Source organism: Neolamprologus brichardi, chromosome 19 (genome assembly GCF_056152115.1).
Source record: "Neolamprologus brichardi isolate AB-2024 chromosome 19, ASM5615211v1, whole genome shotgun sequence".
Classification (NCBI taxonomy): Eukaryota; Metazoa; Chordata; class Actinopteri; order Cichliformes; family Cichlidae; genus Neolamprologus; species Neolamprologus brichardi.
Window position 1 is genome coordinate 8584704 of NC_142122.1, and position 20482 is coordinate 8605185.

A 20482-nucleotide genomic window follows, 5' to 3' on the forward strand; every position below is an offset into this window, starting at 1 on the left:
GGGTATCAGAATTTGTGAAAAGGGCATATAATAAACCACTGGGTGTTTTGAATATGGGGAACCACATTTTTAACACCTCTTGTAAATTTTTTCAGGATCTAAACTGTTAATAGATTTGAGGGGTGACTGAGAAAATTTGCGGGTTTTGGGCACACATGACAGTTTTTAGGTATATAAAGAAAAAATTATATATTTACATATCAGCAAATGTTTTGCAATCAGCGAATTCAGTCTACATTAATTAATCGGTGGGTAATATGTCAAGTATAGGCGACTTAGAAGGAAAACAGTAGCTTGAGAAAGTTATGATGTGTTTTCTTTCAGTTTCTTATTTGCGTCATTGTTATCTCAGCAAGGAGCTGTAAATCTGTCAGTAAGCGCCGATCCTGGGAGATGGCCAAGTTTCTGCTGGGATGATGCGCAAAATGCAAACATATCGACCCGAGGATGAAAAGAAACAAATGACAGTGAGCACACAGCGATAAGTGATAAACAAAAAGGTTATAATAGAAAGCGCCGTGATCACAGCTGTTCGGGGAAGGAAGCGCGCGCCACTGTCAGTCCGGGAATGACAGAGGAGAGAAGCGTGGGCGGGAGTAAGAGAGGGAGGGAGGCAGACCTGTAACGAAAGTCAGCCTTAAACCTGAGCTCGGTGGCATTTCTCTCCCGCCTGCCGGTGAGTGTGAACCTCAGGCCTGGGTGGTCGAAGCGGATCCTCTTTGAATGAAAACAAGGCGTCGGTAAGTTTATATTATAAACTTTTTTTTTTGTATCTGTGTTTTGTTTGGTAAGTTAAAGTGATGTTTGATGATGTGCTATTTTTAGCGTGCGCCATAGGGAAATTCCTCCATCCACTGGCAGCCCAACTGGTTTATTAAATAACTAGCTATTAAGTTTTAAGCGGTGAGTTAATCAATAATCCCGGTTAATCAAAGCCCCCTGAAGAAAGTCATGGCAGTGAATGTAGTTGTTTGTTTCTGGGGACTAGAATAGTTGTGTGTGTGGAATGACTGAACTTTCTTATGTTTATGTGTCTTATAATTTTTTTATGTGCTCCTAATTTGAGCATATAACAAATAACATATTTTTTAATGTATCCGATTTATAAAGTATGGTCACACCATAGCAACAGGTACTTATACCACATTTAAGCACACTGTCAAAAAATTACATGTTACCAAATTAAATTTGGGGGTGATATGAGGGGACCTTGAGATCTCAGATCATATCAAAGAGTGGAATTCAACAGATATAAAATAGTCTACCACACTGTGGCAACTGCAGAGCAGGTAAACAAGTTCAGCACATTTTGGGGACTTTCCTAAAATTTATTAGACTTGTGCAAGCAGACTATTTGTTTTAAAGGTGGTGACTGCGGCTCAGGAAGCAGAGCAGGTCATCCACTTATTGGAAGGTCACTGGTTTAATCCTTGGTACCTTGAGTCTGCATGCTTGCATGAATGTCAGAGTAACTCAGTGACTGAGGCTTACAGATCAAAGTGCTTTGAGTGTTCAGTTAGATTAGAAGCAGCAAACCCAGGTCATTTTGGTTTGTTCCATGAATAATTTTTGGCTTTGGCTTTTCATTGTTAGCCCCCTTGTTACTCTTTACCATGCAATCTGCAACTTCCACTTACTATTTCAACATTTAAATATTTCCAGATTCAGCCATGGAGTTCATCAAAAACTGCTGCAAGAACTTCATGAAGAAGAACGAGCAGGAGCGGGAGACCCAAGGTAAGCTGCCGTCCTGCACAGATGTGTATCAGACAGGTTTTAACAGACCTACTTGTGTCTCACTGAATAATATCTTCTGTTTTAAAGTGATTGCACTGAAGATGCCCCCTAACACAGCAGCAGCCCCAGGACCAAATGTATCTGAAGATTACTTACTTTCCAAGATGCCCCCAGACGGCAGAGAGGTTCCCTTTGTTGTGCCGACCTATGTCCAACCAAGCTACCCTAAATTACAGGCTGAGCCACAGAGTACGTACTTGTATCAGTTAGTACATTTTAAGTCTTAAGGTGTGTATATGATTTAAAGAATCAAACAGTGAAGATCCAAATTAGTTATAGCGTGTGAGAGGATAGTGATGACTTATAGGATGGGCTGGTAAATAATGATACTTCCAGTAATGAGACTGAACTGTTGGTTTCGGTTCTGCTTCATATCAATATTTAGATATGTGCAGTCTGCCTTAAGAGTTATCCTAAAAGCAAAACATATAAATTAACAGAGAAATTATAAAATAAAAACTGCTGTTTGTACCTGTTTTATTTGACTGCCTGTACTAGAATGTGAGTTAACAAAAATGACTTTTGCTGGTGATTGTTTGCCAAATCTGGCTCATTTGGGCTGAATTCCTTCTAAATGAAGCCGATTTTCTGCTCAACTCTCCCACGTCTACACTCAGATTCCAGGGAATATCACAACAAAACATATGACTACGCTGACTTGGAAGTTTACACCTGGGGTATGATCAACTAGTGCAGGATCCTACTGTCAAAAGTGGAAACATTTACTTTTAATTTTAATTCACTCTTAAATTCAACAAGAAGTCCCACAAGACAGATAAGTGAAAGTTACATAACATGCCTCAACCCATGATTAGTTTGACGCAAAGGCTACGGAAAGCAAACAGAATCTAAGCTGCAGTAAATCTATCTCAGGGGTTATTAAGATATTATCGGCTCTCTTCAATGCACTAAAGTGAAGGCACTTTGTTTCTTGATGAATAGCTATTCATACTTGTTAGAGATGCAGAGAACAATAATGTGCTTGAAGCATGATAACAACCAGCTGTGCTGTTTGCTTGCAGGTTCAGCCCGGTGCACATATGCAGCAAGGAAGGCAGAGCTGGTCAGCACCACTCCCTTCATCTACTACCCCGAGTCCTTCTTCCATCAGGGTCACATGGCAGAGCACATCTCCCCCGGCTCGAGCCGCCGAGACACAATGAACAAGAGAAGCTTTGGTCCACAAAGCCCAGGTACCAAATACCAGAAAAAGTGGTATTTTGTTGTTTAATATGAAACACAACAGACTGAATACCTGTCCAAGGTGTACCCCATACCCACCTCTCGCCTAATGGCAGCTGGGAGAGGCTCCAATTCCAACATGATCCTAAATTGGATAAGTGGAAAAAAACGGATGGATGAAAGGAATATGAAACAAGAATTTGGGCATGATTTAACTAAAATTGTAGTAAACATATTAAATAATGACAAAATTTGACATAGACGCATGTTTCATCTTAGTACTGAGCAGTTTATTCAGTAGTTTACTGAGCTCTATCTGAACTCGTCGACAGATTGCTGCAGAGTGAAGCATGAAAACCAGAATTATCTCAGGATTGAAACAGCTTCAAAACATCTTTTCATCTTTTTTCCCAGGTTGGAATATGAAGTTAGGTGGCCAGGAGCGACTGAGCAGCTCCATGTTTGATTTGTCCAACCCCCAGGGTCACATGCAGGTGAGACTGTCCTCTATCTAATCTGTATTCACACAAAATTCCCACCTTGTCTCAACCTAGACTAAATATAGTTGTTATAGTTTCCACTGTCCTCAGCAGCATAGTGGAGCATTGCAAACAAGGCTCAGAAGCTGGTATTTTGATTTAAGCAGCAAAGAGTGTAATGTGTACTGTGTAATGCAGCTACCTCTATATTTACCATACAGACATGAGATTGGTATGACTCCTGTCCCATAACACTTGGTAGAAAAAAGAAGAGAAAATAAGTGTTCTGAGATTAGTTAAGCCAAGTAGTAGTTATCAACTGATCTGACATTGAAATAAAGATTAAACTTTCTTTAGAGGATGTCTACAGTCGCGTTTAGGTATGTAACTGTGTAATTTATTTAGGTAGTAGACCTCATTTAAACCATCCAGTTACCTTCAGTAATAATAATTACTGATAATTACTACTAATAATAATCTATGGCTGAGATAAGCCTATAATTTTGCTTTAAAGTTATGGCGATGAATTTGAAAGTCGTGATTCATTTTTGGGCTTATTCTTCCCCTTTAGTAGCTATGATAAAATCTACTTCCACATGTGATTCACACGTCACATGTGTCGCACCTGTCATCAGCTCCTTGTTACTTTACATAAATAGTTGACTGTCTCTTACAATCAATCTAGTCACTCCCTAAACCTAAATAAACATTACAAAACCTCATTCAGAGCCCACGGTGTGAAAAATGTCAGAGCAGTTTCTTCCTGGGGAGTAACACAGGTACATTTCTGTGCATTTCTTTTGGCTTGATGGCTCACGACAGCATCCATTGCATGCACAACTGCAGTTAAATTAGCATAGCTGTTTAGTTTGACACCATCATGAGCTAACAAAGGCAGACAATGCAAACCACCTTACCGGCAATAGATCTTACAGTAAACACAACAGCTTTGAAGAAACACTGATCTGAACAAGCGAAGTGTGAATGTGATTAATAAGCTGAGGATACTGCAGGGCAATCACAGGGGAGCTACACACCACATCATACTATGCTTTTTCTCCATTTTACTCTAAATGGCACCACAATTTATAAAATGAACAACATTCTTTGTAAAAGAAAACTTAAACTAGTCCATAAACCGATGAGCAAAATATTTCATTCTTGGACCATCAAGTTTTTATAAACAGTGCTATGAAAAAGTGTTTACACCCTAAATCAAGGGATCAAGAAATCAGTTAAATAGCACCTGTTTGATAGAGTGAAGTAGGCACATTGATAACTCATCCAGGATGTCACAGAAGAACATGTAAAGCACTGCAAACCTCACTTGCCTCAGTTAAGGTCAGAGTTCATGATTTAATAATAAGAAAGAGACTGGGCCACAATGGCATCCATGGCAGATTTCCAAGGCGAAAACCACTGCTGACCTAAAAGAACACAAAGGCTCGTGTCATATTTGCCAAAAAACATCTTAATGATGTCTGAGACTTTTGGGAAAGTATTCTGTGGACTGATGAGTCAAAATTTGAACTTTATAGAAGGTTTGAGCCCCTTTATGTGTGGTGTAAAACAAACACAGCATTTTATAAAAAAGAACATCATACAAGTCAAACATGGTGGCGGTAGTGTAATGCTTTGCTGCTTCAGGACGTGACGACTTGCTAAAGTTCACGTGGGTTATGTAATAGCACAATGATCTGAAAGTAAGTGCAGCAAGTGCAGCAAGTCCACCTACGAATGTTAAAAAAACACACAAAAAAGCAAAAAAGCAAAAAAAAAAAAGGACTGACCTTGTCAAAATCTCAACTAAAATCAGATTGAGATGCTTTGGCCTGACCTTAAATGGGCCGTTCACACTCAAAAACTCCTCCACTTTAGGCCTCTTTAAAACAATTCAGGAAAGCAGAACGAGCCAAAATTCCTACACAATGATGCGAATGACTCATTTTGAATTATGACAAACACTTGGTTGCAGTTCTTGGTGCAAGGGTGGAACAACCAGCTATTGTTTTAGAAGCAATTACATTTCCACACAGGGCTAGGTAGGTTTGGATAGCTTTTTACCCCTAATACCTGAAATTGTATTCTTAAAATGTCTTTAATGATAAGTGTGACACATTTGCTAAGAAAAAAAGGGGGTGTGGAATCAAGAAGGGGGAAACTGCAGTATGTCTGGTCTCACACGTGTCGTCTGTTCTGTTTTCCTTGCAGCGATTCGAGTCCCTCAGCAGTGCATCCTCCAAGATGAGCTCCATGACAAGCAGCCTGGGTAAACATCATACAAACAAACCTTTTTGTTCTAGCAGTTTCCCAATGTAACAAGAAAAAGAGACTTTCAACCTTAGTTCCTGATATATAATGTTTCTGGCTTTTTCATACAGTCAAGCAATCAAAGATGTCAAACAAACAATCAAGATGTGACTGAAGTGGAGACTTTTAAAGGGTTTAATCAAAATGTAGCATTTACTGTTTAGGAATTTTCAGAGGTTCAAAAGTAGCTGGAACAACAATTATAATCCCAAATATAAGGATTGTTTTTAATATCACAATTAAAATAATTGCTTGAAATTAATTTAGAACTCATGGACATCACCAATTTCTGTTTCCTCCCTTGCGATGCTCCTCTCACCCTTTAGTGCAGCCATCTTGAGTTACTGTGTGTTTGTAAATCTTTCTGCCTTGAGTTTTGAGTTTAATAATTGAAAAGCATCATCTTTAAAATCTTTAAAACATCATATTATACAGTACATAAACTCGTATTTAAATGCTAACGCCACATCCTGCTGTCTGTTTCCAAATGTTGCAGAGTCTGTCACCTTGTCTGGGGATGAGCGCGAGTTGGGGAAGGTGTGTGTCCGGCTGAACTATCAGGAGGCTCTGGAGCAGGTGTGGATCACCCTGGTTCAGGTAAGGTTACATGCAGTATGGAGGAGGGGGATTCAGGGACAAAAAGCCCTATTGTGGTCACTGGTAGCATTTCTCAATGGACCCTCTGTGCGTCCAGAATACAGCTCTCCTTTAGCTCCTCTCAATGCTCTATTAACTCCGGCTCAGACACTCAGAAGGAAAAGTTCCTCTAAGGGAGCTGAACTGTCCTGACTGACGTTACAATAGTTCCAACATCGTCTAAAGAAGTGTATGTTTATTCAGAAATCAAAACCCTACACTAAATAAACTTCTACTGCAGATATGTACTCTAACTCCACAAGGCGTACTCTTCTGCCAGCTTTGATTTGGGATTTGTTGTTGGTTTGGGTTTGTTTTTTATTCTAAGGTCACATTAGTGGCACTTGATCTTGCCACTGTTGTCTGGCCTGATGACTTTCTTAGAACAAAACCTGAACTGTTTTTTTTTCATCTTTTGTTCCAAGTAGAGCGCCGTGGATAAAACCTTTGTTGTTCTACACACAGACTGAACCACATCTTCTCTTTTTAACAGTGCTCAGACCTCAACCTTCATTCGGATGGAGGGGAGCAGCAAATGATTGGTTTCAAATCAATCATTACCACCCCCAAACCTATACAGTTCAAGAGCTCAGTTAGAGAGTACTGTCAGGTATTGATGCTGTATATATTTGTTAAGTATTTATAGGCCCTTAAAGCGCTATTGCAGAACTGCCTAATCTCTGCTTTAACCTTTCTTTGCTTTCAGGATGTGTCCTTCATGGAGACCTTTGTGTTTGCGCTGCATCTCCAGCTGTTGCGCTGCAGCGCCCTGGTGCTGCGACTGCAGACACACAACCCCAAAAAACGTACGGTGGCAGAGTGTGTCCTTTCCCTGCGACACCTCGGTTCTCAGGAGACAGAGCACTGGCTTGAACTCAACCCTCCGTCTAAATCTTCGGTAGGAGTTCACTACATTGTTTATTAGGTGGGCCTGTAGCGCTGAAGCTTGGTTTACAGAGTCTGTTTGCTGTTTCCATGATGCTTTCCGTCACTGATGTGTTTAATAGTAATACAGGACAATGAAAGACATATACAGAGAGAGTCAGTTGTTATTCTGTATCTATCTCTGCCAATCTTGTTGCTGTTTTAGGGCAATGTTGCATCAGTACTTTTCATGAATTCTGCAGCTGTTTTTACTTTTATGTTAGCTCTAAGTTTTAGATAAGATTGTAACTTATTTGAAAGCAAAGAATAAGAAAAGTGTTAACTACCATCTATGTGATTTGTACTTGGCCACAACTTTCCAACTCCTTTGGCCAAGAGCAAAAACTCTGTGTGGGAATTCCCTGGATTTTTACTACCTATTCTTCACCATTTCCTGTGTTGGCTGCTTTCCTCTTTTTAAAAGTATAGAAAATAAGGAGAAAGTGCTAAAGGTGCCTCGTAAAACTGTCCCCGTGATGCATGGTAGCCCACTGACACACACTATCCTCTCGGCCCGAACAGAAAAATATTAATGCTGTGGCTGAATTTGTTGCATAATCACAGGAAAAACAGAAATGGAATTCATTTTTCAGGGAATAAGGAAACAGGCTTTAACAATAAGAGAGTAAAAAGCAGAAAGCATGTCCTGGAAATGTGAGACATGGAAAGTAGGTCAGACCTTAAACCACTTTACCAGTGCAGAGTGGTTTTGTTGATAAATGGATTTATGTCTGGCCAGTGATGGTAAAATACAAACTGTCTGTATAGTTGGAAAATCAGAGGGTGACTCATCATTAGATTTCAGAGGGACAAATTGATTCACTCGGTTATTTTACCCATCTGCTGGACACAAAAGAGCAAAATTGTCCAAATCACTGTCATTCAGGGGGGGCTCTTAAGGCTGAAGACAGCTGAACCCAATGAAGAAAAAAAAGTAGAATTATTAAGTGGGAAAACTGGTTTGCAGCATGTTTAGGAGTTCTGAGAGGCCATAGTTAGGTCTATAAGTTTTTGGACACTGAAGTGTGCTTCGTAGTTTTGCCTCTGTACACCACTGCAGTGGATTTTATCTCAAACAATCAATATGTGATTGAACTGGAGATTTTTAGCTTCAGTTCAAGGGGTTTAGTAAAAGAATTGCATCATCTGTTTAGGAATTACAGCAATTTTTATATAGTCCCCTTCTGCCTACTGATCAAAAATGGACTATTAAGGAGTTTCTTGGTCAGGTGAGGTCTGTCCCTTTATTTTTCTGCAAACCAAAACCTGTCAGAGAGATAACAAGGACTTTAAGAGTGGGCAAGTCATCTATCCATCCATCCATCTTCATCCGCTTTACCTGGGGCCGGGTCGCGGGGGCAGCAGCCTAAGCAGAGAAGCCCAGACCTCCCTCTCCCCAGCCACCTCCCCTAGCATATCCGGGGGAACACCAAGGCGTTCGCAGGCCAGCCGAGAGATATAATCTCTCCAGCGTGTCCTGGGTCTGCCCCGGGGCCTCCTCCCGGTGGAGTGGGCAAGTCAACAAGAAGAAATAAACTGGCCAGCAAAATGACACCATAGGGCCTGAAAGCCTGGTTGACCTCATATCTTTATTTAAGAAAAACATCTTCACAACATCTAACAAAGCTAAGAACACACTCAAAGAAGTAGGCTTGATCATTGTTGGGTGTTTATAGCAAGCTGCAAACTACTGGATGCACTCAAGAACAGGAAGGTCAGAAAACACCTAATAGAGCTGGCAAAGATCTGGGAAAAGTCTTAGGACAGAAGAAATTTCTTACCAAGATTAACTTTTCTTTAGCATTTCATGATCCAAAGCTCCCCTACCGCCCAGAATATCTGCCAAACATGGTGGAGGCAACATGGCATGGTGATGTATGGATGTATGAAACAGGGCTACTAGAGTTTATTGATGACGTGACTGCTTATAGAGGCAGGATGGTTACGGTTAGGATGAACTGTGAAGTGTGCATGGCTGTGCTCTTTGATACAGCCAAATTCTGCAAAACTCATTGCACAGCACTTCATAGTACAAACAGATAATGACCTGACACATCCTGTAAAAGCAACCCAAGAAGTGGGATGTTCTTCACTGGCCTAGTCAGTCCACTGACATCAGCCCAACATAGCAGTGTTTCCGTTACTGAAGACAAAACTGAAGGCAGAAAGATCCACAAATAATCAGCAGCTAAAGATGGCTCCAGTAAAAGCCTGGTGGAGCATCTCTAAGAGGAAATGCAGCCTCTGGTTAGGTCTGTGGTTTCTGCAAAGACTTCTCAACCAAGTATTTAAAACATCCCTTGTATTTCAGATTATTCAGCTTGTCCAGTTACTCTCGAGCGTGTGAAAAGTAAAATAAAATGGCTGTAATTACAGACTAGTTACTGAAATAGTTTTGTTGAACCCCTAAAGTCAAAGCCCAAAATCTGCACTTCATCTTGACTATTGTACAGAAACCAAATGACCAAAAATACTTCACTGTCCCAAAATATCTCATTGTCAAAACTGTATTAATGTCTAAAAGTTGTTAAGAGTGTTGGTGATAATGTAAACATGCTGACATGTTCCCAGCTCATCATCTATAGACTATGCGCTTGTGGATGGCTGTAGCTCAGGAGGTAGAGCAGGTCATCTACTGATGGGAAGGTTGGTGGTTCGATTCCTGGCTTCCCCTAGTCTGCATGCCAAATATCCTTGGGCAAGATACTAACCCCAAATTGCTCTCCGATGCATCCATCGGAGTATGAATGTGTGTGAATGTTATCTAGAAAGCACTTAGAGAGATGTGCTTGTGCGAATGGGTGTGAATGGGTGAATACACAAGTTGTGTAAAGCGCTTTGAGTGCTCAGAAGAGTAGAAAAGCGCTATATATAAGAACCAGTCCATATGAGTTTCATCTTTTTAAAAGACTACCCTTCAGTCAACTTCGGTAGCACCAAACACAAAGTACAGCTGCTGCTGATGTGATGTCACTTCAGGTTTTTTGTAGGAGATGATGAAGCAAAATTGTACTTCATGTAGAAGAAATCAGGTCATTAGGGTTCATACTCCAGTACTACTCCAGACCATGAAGTAAGTTTTGTTCCAGGCTGGCATTGAGACTGGACTTGCTCTGCAAATATACCTGTGAAGCATGATGAGATTCAGTGCGCTGGTGTGGCACTCAGTGTTGACAATATGGTGGAGACGGTAGTGAAGGGGAAAAAACACTGAGTAATGAAAGAAAAGTAACCGTGTCAATCTCTTCTTTGTTTTTAGCTGTTCAACAGGAACCTGTATGATGTCACTGCATCAGTTTTATAGCTGTTCTTTCTAACCAAACGCCTAATGCGCAACAGTGTTTAACTTGTTTTATTTATTTTGGATTATTAAATGACTCTACATAGCCTCCTTTGACAAACAGCCTTTATATTGTTTTAATTCTTTGAAATATGTCCTGTAACAAGAAAAAGCAGTAAAAGCACCTTGTAGTCTAAAACTTTGTTGATAAGACCAAAAGCATGCTCTATACTGTAACTGTAGCCACTTTACCATTATTAAAGCTCAATCTGTTGAAGCTTTCATGTTATGAGTGCAACTAAAACGTGCCCTGACAACCTGCACTGACTACTTTAAAGGCAGAACAGTGGTTAAAGGTCCAAATGCGCAAGACTACTACTTTGGTTCTAATTTACTAGAAAGCAGCTAATGGATTTTTACTTAATTATAAGGTGCAGAAATGTGATGTTCTTATTTGAGGACAGTGGCTCGAAAGAGGTTTATTATTTCTTTCTAAATGTTAGTAAATGTAAAAGCTCATTGACACCATTCTCTTACAGGTGTGCCACTCTGAGCTGCATCTTACTACGTGCTTTCAGCCAGTGAATGGACGCATCCAGGTCCAGGTCCTTGCTGCTCAAAACCTCCCAGTGTCCTCCTCACCGCTCACTCAAGGTACCTGTAAAATACACATCAGTATTTTTCAATACTTAACCCCTAAAATAAGTAGCTGTGTAGCTTTAATGGTAACTTGTCTTCTCTTGCACCTGTCCTCTGAAGCTTTTTTTGTCAAATTGGAGATGACCCAGTTGGAGGAGGTGACGAAGAAGAAGACCCGAGTGCTCAAGGCCTCTGGAGGTCAGTGTCAGTGGGCTGAGACGTTTCACTTCCATCTGGCCACCTTAGACCACGCCTACTCACTCTCAGTGAAACTCTACAGTCGCAGCTCAGTCAGGAGGAAACAATATCTCGGACAGGTGAGTCCCTTGGTGATTTTATTAGCCTATTCTTTCATTACTTCTAATATAATGAATACAATTTCATCTATTTTAGCCTAAAAGTCAAAATCAAAATGTTTTTAAGTTATTTGCAACAAAACTGAGGAGTTGCCTCCTTCTCTGCGTCTGTGGCAGATTCAGCTGGGACTCAATAGCCCTATTCCAGAGGCTGTGGAGCAGTGGAAGGACACAATGGCTCATCCAGAGAAAGTGGTGGCAGCGTGGCACAGGCTGAGTTCTTCCTAAACCTCTTCTCCCAGCTACTGACATAGTGCTCTCGTGCTGCACATCTCGCTGTGCCTGCTTACTTTTCCAGTTGGCCAGCCACAGTCCTGTATGTTGACATAGTCAACTCTGATTGACCAGACTGTAAACTGGTGAACGTGCTCTCTGGGAAATTTCCGCAGAGACAGTGCACGAATTCAGTGATCAGTTATAAATAAGGGTTTCGAACAAAATGTAGATGGTCGAAAGGTTATTTTTTGTGTGTGTGTTTACTGTAGACTAAATGAAGGATATTTCTTAAAAACAGTAGAACATTTGCTAAATTAACAATTCAATTGCTTAGCATTTAGCTGTACTGTACACAAGCTGTTTTCTGCAAGTTGCATGACGTGGAAGTATCACTGCTTTATGAGTCGGCTTCATTTAGCAAAGAAAGTTTACAAGCAGGAGAAAGGTGATAGGAAAACCATATTTACTTTAGTGGTTTCAGACTGTAGAGAAGATTAATCTAATAGTGTAAGGTTGGTGGTATTCTGTATTTTTAAAACCATAAAAAGTCTGCGATTCAGTCACTTATTAACTAAAGATCTTTTAAAATTCTTTTAAAAAAGCCAGAAATATTTAGTGTCATTTATTTTTTTTAAAGCAAGCTGGCTAGCATGATAAGACCGCAGCAGAATGAAATTTCATAGTCTTAGGCATAAAATGCAATATAAATATAAACCTACAAAAATAGTATTTTTCTTCTGGTCCTGTGCAAAACTTTTGAGCCACTCATCGTGTCTTTATATTTTGCTTCCATGGACTTACTTGTAATTTTAATAGGCTTTCAGGCAGCCTTTCAAAGCTTTTCTTTGGACACTGGCTGCTTTTTATTCATTTTCAGTCAAGGTCTTGTACCTGACCAGTTTCAGAGAAGCTTTTTATTTTATTAGGCTCTAACAATGACATATGAATAAATCAGGCATAAGAAAAGGCACCTAACTTGAGGAATGAACAAGTGTTTTATAGAAAAAACAATTTTAAGTTGTATCTCTCGGCACTTTACTAGCAGTAACAAAGTATGTAGAAAGATTTGGACCTGGACCTCAATGTTATTGAAGTAGTGTGGGATCATCTTGACAGAAAACGGAACAAAACGCTGCCAACATCCAAAGAAGAGTTTTAAATGTCCTTTAAGAAACCTGGAGAAGTAATTCTGAAGACTAGTTAAAGAAATGACAAGAAAGCTTGCCTAAGCTGTATCAGCTTTTGGTTACATATAAAATACTTACTAGTAGGATTGTCTTGTTTCTTTCTCTTTTTGTTAATATTTTTTCGAGAAACAAAATATACTTCCTTTAAAATTCCCTAAATATGAGCCAGAAGGTTTTCCCTTACCGTAATTGAACTTTACAGGGTGTCATGTTACTGGAGAAAACAGCGGCTTCTGTGTCAAACATTAGCTCTGTGCTTTTGATTTTTTTTTTTATCTATTGAATGTAAATAAAAAGTGTTGAGTGTAAAGGTTTAGTGTAATAAAAAGTTCATATTGTTTGAAAATGTGAAGTGTGTTGATTGAAAAAACAGGTTTAAATACAAGTGGCACGTATAAAAAAACAGACTGGATTACAGCATGTACTGCAGAGTTACACATACTCTGCAGTACTTATGAGACAAGTCAACAACCATAAACCACCGTGCTACTATTGTCACTTTTTATTGAAGAAGCCTATGATTGAGAGATTGTCAAAGCAAACAGCAAGATAGTTATCCACAGTGTCCTCCCGGACGGGAACATCCTGTTTTTTTTCCCCCCGTTTTCACTGTTATTGGAAAGTAATTTAATGCCACTGCTGAATATGGCCAATTTTATCCTTATCTCTAGAGTGACTACAGAAAGGAACAATTGTCGTTAGTGGAAAAAGGACAACAATTTCCGTTGGCACTGAAATCTTACTCCAAGCAAATGTGCCCAAAAAGAAAGAAAAATAAACAAATATGTGAATTTCTTTGAGTTATTTAATAGCAAGAAATGCTAATTTGCATATGAAATAATCAGTAGCATTTTTGGCATGTGAATTGGTGCCATTTATCATCCCAAAGGGAACTCCTTTCTCTGTTTCAGAAAGCATGAGCTTGACCAGCGATGTGTTCTGTGTAACCAGCTGTGGTCACGCAAACACACACCCACCGAACAAAGAGTCTGTGAACCGAAAAAACAGTGAGTGTTTGTGCTTAAGTGTGTGTGACCAGGACAACCGGGTGCACCACGTGGGCTGACCTGCGTCAGAGCGTCTCACATCCTGGCATGCCAAAACACATTGTCATTTTATGGAAAATAATGTTTGATTTATGGTTAATGTTACACAGGAGGAAATTCAGACGGACATTTCTTATCTGTTAAATGGCTTAACGCTCGGCTTTTATCTTAGATAAGTATGTTTGAGTCTGACTTAAGTAAGGTGCTTGTGTCTGAAAAAGCAGGATTTGCTGTTATTGTGTCTTCTGTGTGCTTAACAGATTCCTTTGGCTGTTTGCCATCCCAAGTCCACAGCACATTCCCATTTTCTCATGAATGCATGCTTAACTGTGCAGGTTTTCTCACCTGGGAGACAGCAGAGAGTTTATAGTCTGTAGAAGCAAAGAGCAGAGCCCCTCTAAAATCCTGGTGCTTTTCATGAAGCTTTCCAGCAGCTGTAGCCAATCGGTGTCTGCTAGACTTCACCTCCACTAACTGGGAGTCATTAAACTAAAGCTCTCCATTGTGTTTGTGCTCTTTAGATCATGTTAATTGAATTATGAGAATATGAGAATTTCATTCCATGTACAGGCTGTTCAAGAAATTTGTGCTCTAATTCTGGTCTTTTGTTAGTTTTTAAATTATCACTGAATAGCAGGTTATGTATAAGAGAGCGATCCTCCCCAAAAAAGCCTGAAAAGGCAGTAAAAGTTGTACCAGTTGGTCCAGAAGATGACATATAGGGGTCCAGGGGCATGCCCTACCTGGATATTTAGTGGAATCTGGAGGAACTTTGCTGTCTAAATTTTTAGGTTTATTTCCCCAAAATATTTGAGTTTGAATTTATTTATTTAAAAGGGACAGTGCAGTTTAAGATAGTCCAAGTACAAAACATGAAACTGATGTAACGCACATAAGTTTATAGCTATTGCTAATTTTCAACAATTGTCCCTTGTTGGGTTTACAATCAAAATAGGTACATTTTACAATAAAACATACATTTTCATAAAGCCAAATTACATCATAAATACAATTACAATTAATAGACAATAATTTAAAATAAAATTTAAATCATTAGTTAAAATGACTACATCTCTGATTTCCCTTTAACCAAACTTTAACCTTCAATGCAAAGGATCTGATGTCTGTAATCAATATGATTTCGGTTGGAAGTGTGTTCCACAGATGGCAGGCCTTTATGGAAAAAGCTGACTGACCGAATGTAGATCTGCGATATAATATCTTGCAAGATATTATATATTATATATGTATATTATATATACAATTCGCATATTATATATACAATTAAAGTTTAGAGTTTACTAGTCCACTGAATTTTTACAACACAATCTTAACATTCAGTCCTATTTGAAAATCAAGTCTCTGAGCTCTCTAGTTTTTCTCTTGCTGGTGCAGTTTTAACTTTGTTGGGCAGCTTTTTTTGTTTACTGCCATCAGTAAAAATGATTTATTTGCTAGACGTAAGCTCAGATACACACAATATAATAAATGAAATCGACCTTGGTGTCAGCTGTTTGATGCATTTCTTACTGAAAGCATTTTTCAGGTGCCTTCATCCTCTGCTGGAGCAATCGATCACGTCCGTGCACCACCTGCACCATGCTGGGAAGTCTGACTTTTGATTAAAGTCGCTCATTGGATTTACACTTCTGTGTTAATATTGCCATGGGTGTCACGGTACTGGGTCACGGACCCAGTGCTTTGTGTTCATTGGTGAACTGATAGTTCTGATTATTATTATGATTTTCTGCTTAGGTTACATCTTTAGTCCTTGGATTGTGGTTTCTGTTTTGTATCATCTCTGTGCTTCAGCTTCCTATGTTTCCGCGTCTTAGTGTCAAGTCTGCATCTTGGTGCTTTGTCTCAGTTTCCTGTTTTACTTTGGTAGTCCTTGTCCCATGTTTATCATTTCAGTTCTGCTCCCCGTGTCTCGTCATGAGTGCATTATCCCAGCTGTGTTTCCCTCCTGTCTCCCATTCCCTGATTACGCCAGTATGTATTTAAGCCCTGTGTTTTTCCCTGCCCGTTGTTGCGTCCTCTGCGTTAGTTGTGTGTTCTTCAGTTGTCATGTTTTGTCAGGTTATGTCATGCCACGTCATGAACTCCCAGTTTAGATCACCCTTCCTAGTTTGAATTTTGGTTTTGTTTCTAGTGCTCATGTATTGTGTTTCTAGGTTTGTTTTCTGCCAGTGAATAAAAACTGCCACCTTTAAGTTAAATATTCCGTCTCTAAGTCCTGCACCTGAGTCCAACCATGGCCTACCACACAGCTCACCATGACAATAGGCATGTTTTAACCGCAAATGCTCTGAAAACCTACAAGGTAATCTATGCAGTAACCTCACGTGCACCTCCATGGGAATGCAACTCCACATTGCATTGATGCGGCCCACAGCTATTGTGATTGTGTTCAGTATTGTTGATTCCCCACTTTGCATTTATGTGTTTTTAATTTACTTTTCTCAGGGAGAGATTAATAATTCTTGCCTGATTATAAAGATGAACAGATGTCAGCAAATTCCTGGAAGGAGATTTTGTTTGTACAAATAACGCATTCTGGAGTAAACCTGACAGAAAGGCAGACATGAAATGTAAAACTGAGATCAGCGGTGGAATATGACATGCTATTGGGATGCAAACTATAATGTGATATTTAGAATCCCCATATCATTTCCTAAATGCTTCCAATACAAACAAAGGGAGTAGAATTTTAAGAACTGCTTTAAAGATAAGGCTTTTTTTTTTTTTAAAGAAGTCTTACAAAGATACTGGTGGCTGATGAACTTTCCCTAAGCTTTCTTGTACATGCACCTGTCACTGAGATTTGAATTAATTTGAAAATCTCACCTTGTTCTCCAGTTATCGCATTCACAAAATTAAGTGTCCACACGGCGCGCCCGCCCTGCAAGGTATAAATATCCCATCAGAGTTTTAAGTCTGTGGGGTAAAAACCTATTTAACATTTTAATCACTTTGAACTTCATATCAATCTTTTGGCCTTGAAGGAGAGGTCAGAGGTCAATTGTGACATATTTTAGATTTAGATACTTTATACTTTTAGATACTCTATACTTTTATACTTTAGTTTTAAAACTTTTACTAATTTTCAATAGGGCTGTTCGATATAACGATATATATCGGATGACAATATAAAAACGTCTATCGTTTCATTTTACGCTATCGTTTGTTTTGTGGTGTCGCAAAATAAACTGTTTACGGCAATATTTTCTCATCGTTTTGATGGTCACTGTAGTGGCTATATTAATTTCTTAAAGTTCTCTCTTTCTCTTATATTTAATATAACCACACAACAGATGGACAAGCGCCTGTTTTTATGCATTGTCATTAGCAACAACGACGGTAAAACCATCGCATGTCCACTTGTTTATCTCCCACATAAACCTTTCACAATAAAGCTCAAGATCCTGTTGAGACTTTGCATACTTTTTCACGTGATTCCATTTATTTTGAAGAGTATTTACGGATGAGAAGCAAAAAGGAGCAGTGAGGTGCTAAAAAATAAACCTTAGACTCAAACGTCAGAACAGGCTTTCCCCCGCAGCACGCCGTGTAATAAATGCTCACAAAGGAAACAGCAGCCGATACAACATATGTCTAAAAATGTGTAGTTTCATATAAAACACAAAGACTCCACGTTTATGGACACCACAGCAGTGTGTATCTCAATATGCATTATGAAATTATTTTGGGATACCTAAGACAAGTAGAAGTGTAAAGAAGTTCTGGACATCAGTATAATACTGTACATTTTGAATTAATGCAGGTGTTGAATATGCACATTGTACACAAAACAGTAAAAAAGCACATTAAAAACAGTTTACTGTTACACACCTCATTTCTTCTTTAAATCCACACCATCTTTGACTGTCAGTGCCTCTACCTTTCATGCTAACTAACATGCAGCCCTCGTACTCCTGGGTTGTATTCGTGACCCAGATCAAAGTACACAGATCAATTGTTATCTTTTTTAAATAAATAATAAAATATTTTAAATAGAATATACTAAATATATTAGAAAATGTGTTGTTTTAATGAAGTGCAACAGTGCAGTTTCTACACTACGTGGATTTTCATGTGTGTTTTAAAACTGTACTGATGTCTGAAACTTTTACCACAAAATTCACAGTCAAATGGTTTTTCTCCAGTGTGGACTCTCATGTGTATCTTTAGATTTCCCTCCCGGTTGAACGTGTTACCACAAACGTAACAGCTAAATGGTTTCTCTCCCGTGTGGACCCTCATGTGTATCTTTAGATTTCCCTCTCGGTTAAATATGTTACCACAAACGCCGCAAACAAACCGTTTCTCTCCTGAGTGAACCGACATGTGCCTCCTCAGATTACATCGATATCTGAACGGTTTACCACAGTGATCACAGACAAATGGTTTCTCCTCTGTGTGAATTCTCATGTGTCTCTTAAGATCAGTCTTGTGGTAAAACCTCTGTCCACAGGCTTCACAACTAAAGGGCTTCTCCCCTGTGTGTACTCTTATGTGTAGTTTAAGGTTTGCCTTATGGTTAAATCGTTGTCCACATTCATCACAGCCAAATGGTTTCTCCCCCGTGTGGACTCTCATGTGTCTGGTAAGATTTGTCTTTCGGCTAAACCTTTGTCCACAATCGTCACACCTGAATGGTTTTTCATCTGCGTGAACTTTTGTGTGCATCTTCAGATTTCCTTGATATCTAAATCTTTTACCACACTCAGTACAACCAAATGGTCTCTCTCCCGTGTGGACTCTCATGTGTATTCTAAGATCTTTCTTTTGGTTAAATCGTTTACCACAATCGTCGCATCCAAATCGTTTCACCTGAGAATCGACACTTTGCTCCACTCTACAAATTTTCTCATTAACCAAACAGTTGGAAGACCTTTTTTCTGAATGACATGTCACGTGTTTCTGAAGAGACTGCTTGCAGACAAACTGTTCTCCACTCTCAGAGCAGCTTAGAAACTTTTTTGCAGCATTACATCTCACATCATTATTTACACCTGACTCAGTTATTGTGCTGTCATTCAGCCGACTGTCGCTTTCATCAGCTTCAGGTCCACAATCTGACAAAGGTTCCTGCCAATCATCGTCCTCACTGACTTCAGTCTTTTCAGACTCTGAGGCCTCTCCATCAGTACTTGATTTTAAAGGAGTATCTGGGTGGGGGTGTCTGACTGGATCCGGTGAAGAATAATTTCCTATTTTTATCTGTTCAGCTGAGCTGCTAGCTGGAGGCTCTGTCTCTCTGCTGTTTTCAGTTTGGCTTTGATGAAGCGTTGAGAACTGAGGTTTCTCATCATCATCTTCACTTTTCACATGAACAGCAGTGAATGGGAACCCAGAGATATTGTCCTCCAGCCCACTGAGCTGTTCTCCCTCTTGACTTTTCCAGAATTCCTCCTGTTCCTCCTTTATGTGAAGAAGCTCTGAGTCATGATGGTCCAGACTGAGACTGCATTCATAGGGAACCTCTTCTTTTATCACCAACAGCTGCTGGACATCTGCAGCAAACACTGAAACACACACACACTCATAATGAACAATGGCAGCTAGCTCAATGTGCATGTTAAACAGTTTTTTATTTTCATTAGTCCCACATCTCAAAGCGTCACTCTAAAACATCCTGTTTTAGAGTGACGCTGAAAACCTAGTTCATGTATTTATTGTGACTGTAATTTATTATTATCAGGATGTCCTAAAAACTGCATGAAAAGTCTGTATTTGATCCACAATGCTGCAGTGAGAGTACTGACAGGGACTAGAAAGAGAGAGCTTATTTCTCCTATATTGGCTTCTCTTTATTGGCTCCCTGTTAAATTCAGAATCAAATTTAAAATCCTGCTTCTCACATACAAGGTCTTGAATAATCAGGCCCATCTTACCTTAATGACCTCATAGTACCGTATCATCCCAACAGAGCTCTTTGCTCTCAGACCGCAGGTTTACTTGTAGATCCCAGGGTTTTTAAAAGCAGAATGAGAAGCAGAGCCTTCAGCTTTCAGGACCCTCTTCTGTCAAACCAGCTCCCAGTTTTAATAATAAACTACAAGAGATCAAAACTTGCTGCAGCGCTTTCTTAGCTGCCTCCATCAGCTCTCTCCTCCTTTTGAAAGCAGCATTTCTCATGTAGCTGGTTAAATATTACGGGGGAAGCTAGCGCAGATTGGTTCATGCCACAGCATAATATGACAGTAATGTCTGACATGATGCACACGTGACAAGCTGCGCACTGTTTGGATTCGCATATGGAGACTTTCATTCACAGAAAATCCGCTGGCTTCACAGTTCGGTGTAAATTGTTTGATCAAAACACTCACCCGCAGCCATTAGACAGCTTCAACTCTACCTCTGGATATGCCGCCAGTACCGGAAATATGCCACGTCCTTCCCCTGTGCAATAATTCAACAACTTCCG

At 39.6% G+C, this 20482-nt stretch overlaps 2 protein-coding genes across 2 annotated transcripts; one reads left to right on the forward strand and one right to left on the reverse strand.

Annotated features, from left to right (window-relative positions):
- Positions 1-657: 657 nt before the first annotated feature.
- Positions 658-13230, forward strand: tc2n (tandem C2 domains, nuclear). Its single transcript, XM_006798597.3, has 12 exons — positions 658-740; positions 1663-1737; positions 1825-1986; positions 2820-2990; positions 3394-3473; positions 5670-5727; positions 6265-6365; positions 6898-7014; positions 7111-7302; positions 11148-11262; positions 11368-11564; positions 11721-13230. The coding sequence occupies exons 2-12, from the start codon at positions 1671-1673 to the stop codon at positions 11829-11831; spliced, it is 1371 nt and encodes a 456-aa protein (XP_006798660.2). The 5' UTR covers positions 658-740; positions 1663-1670; the 3' UTR covers positions 11832-13230.
- Positions 13231-18064: 4834 nt separating this feature from the next.
- On the reverse strand, positions 18065-20430 carry LOC148097174 (uncharacterized). The gene is made up of 2 exons (XM_087833247.1): positions 20385-20430; positions 18065-19580 (listed from the first exon to the last, which is right to left on the reverse strand). The coding sequence occupies exons 1-2, from the start codon at positions 20392-20394 to the stop codon at positions 18127-18129; spliced, it is 1464 nt and encodes a 487-aa protein (XP_087689373.1). The 5' UTR covers positions 20395-20430; the 3' UTR covers positions 18065-18126.
- Between the last annotated feature and the right edge of the window lie 52 nt (positions 20431-20482).

What these genes read in the sequence shown, in the direction of transcription:
- tc2n (XM_006798597.3), top strand. Translation starts at nt 1,671, where the DNA reads ATGGAGTTCATCAAAAACTGCTGCAAGAACTTCATGAAGAAGAACGAG. An exon ending in GCAGGAGCGGGAGACCCAAG is followed by an intron (nt 1,738 to 1,824) that starts GTAAGCTGCCGT and finishes TCTGTTTTAAAG; the next exon opens with TGATTGCACTGAAGATGCCC. An exon ending in CTCCATGACAAGCAGCCTGG is followed by an intron (nt 5,728 to 6,264) that starts GTAAACATCATA and finishes CAAATGTTGCAG; the next exon opens with AGTCTGTCACCTTGTCTGGG.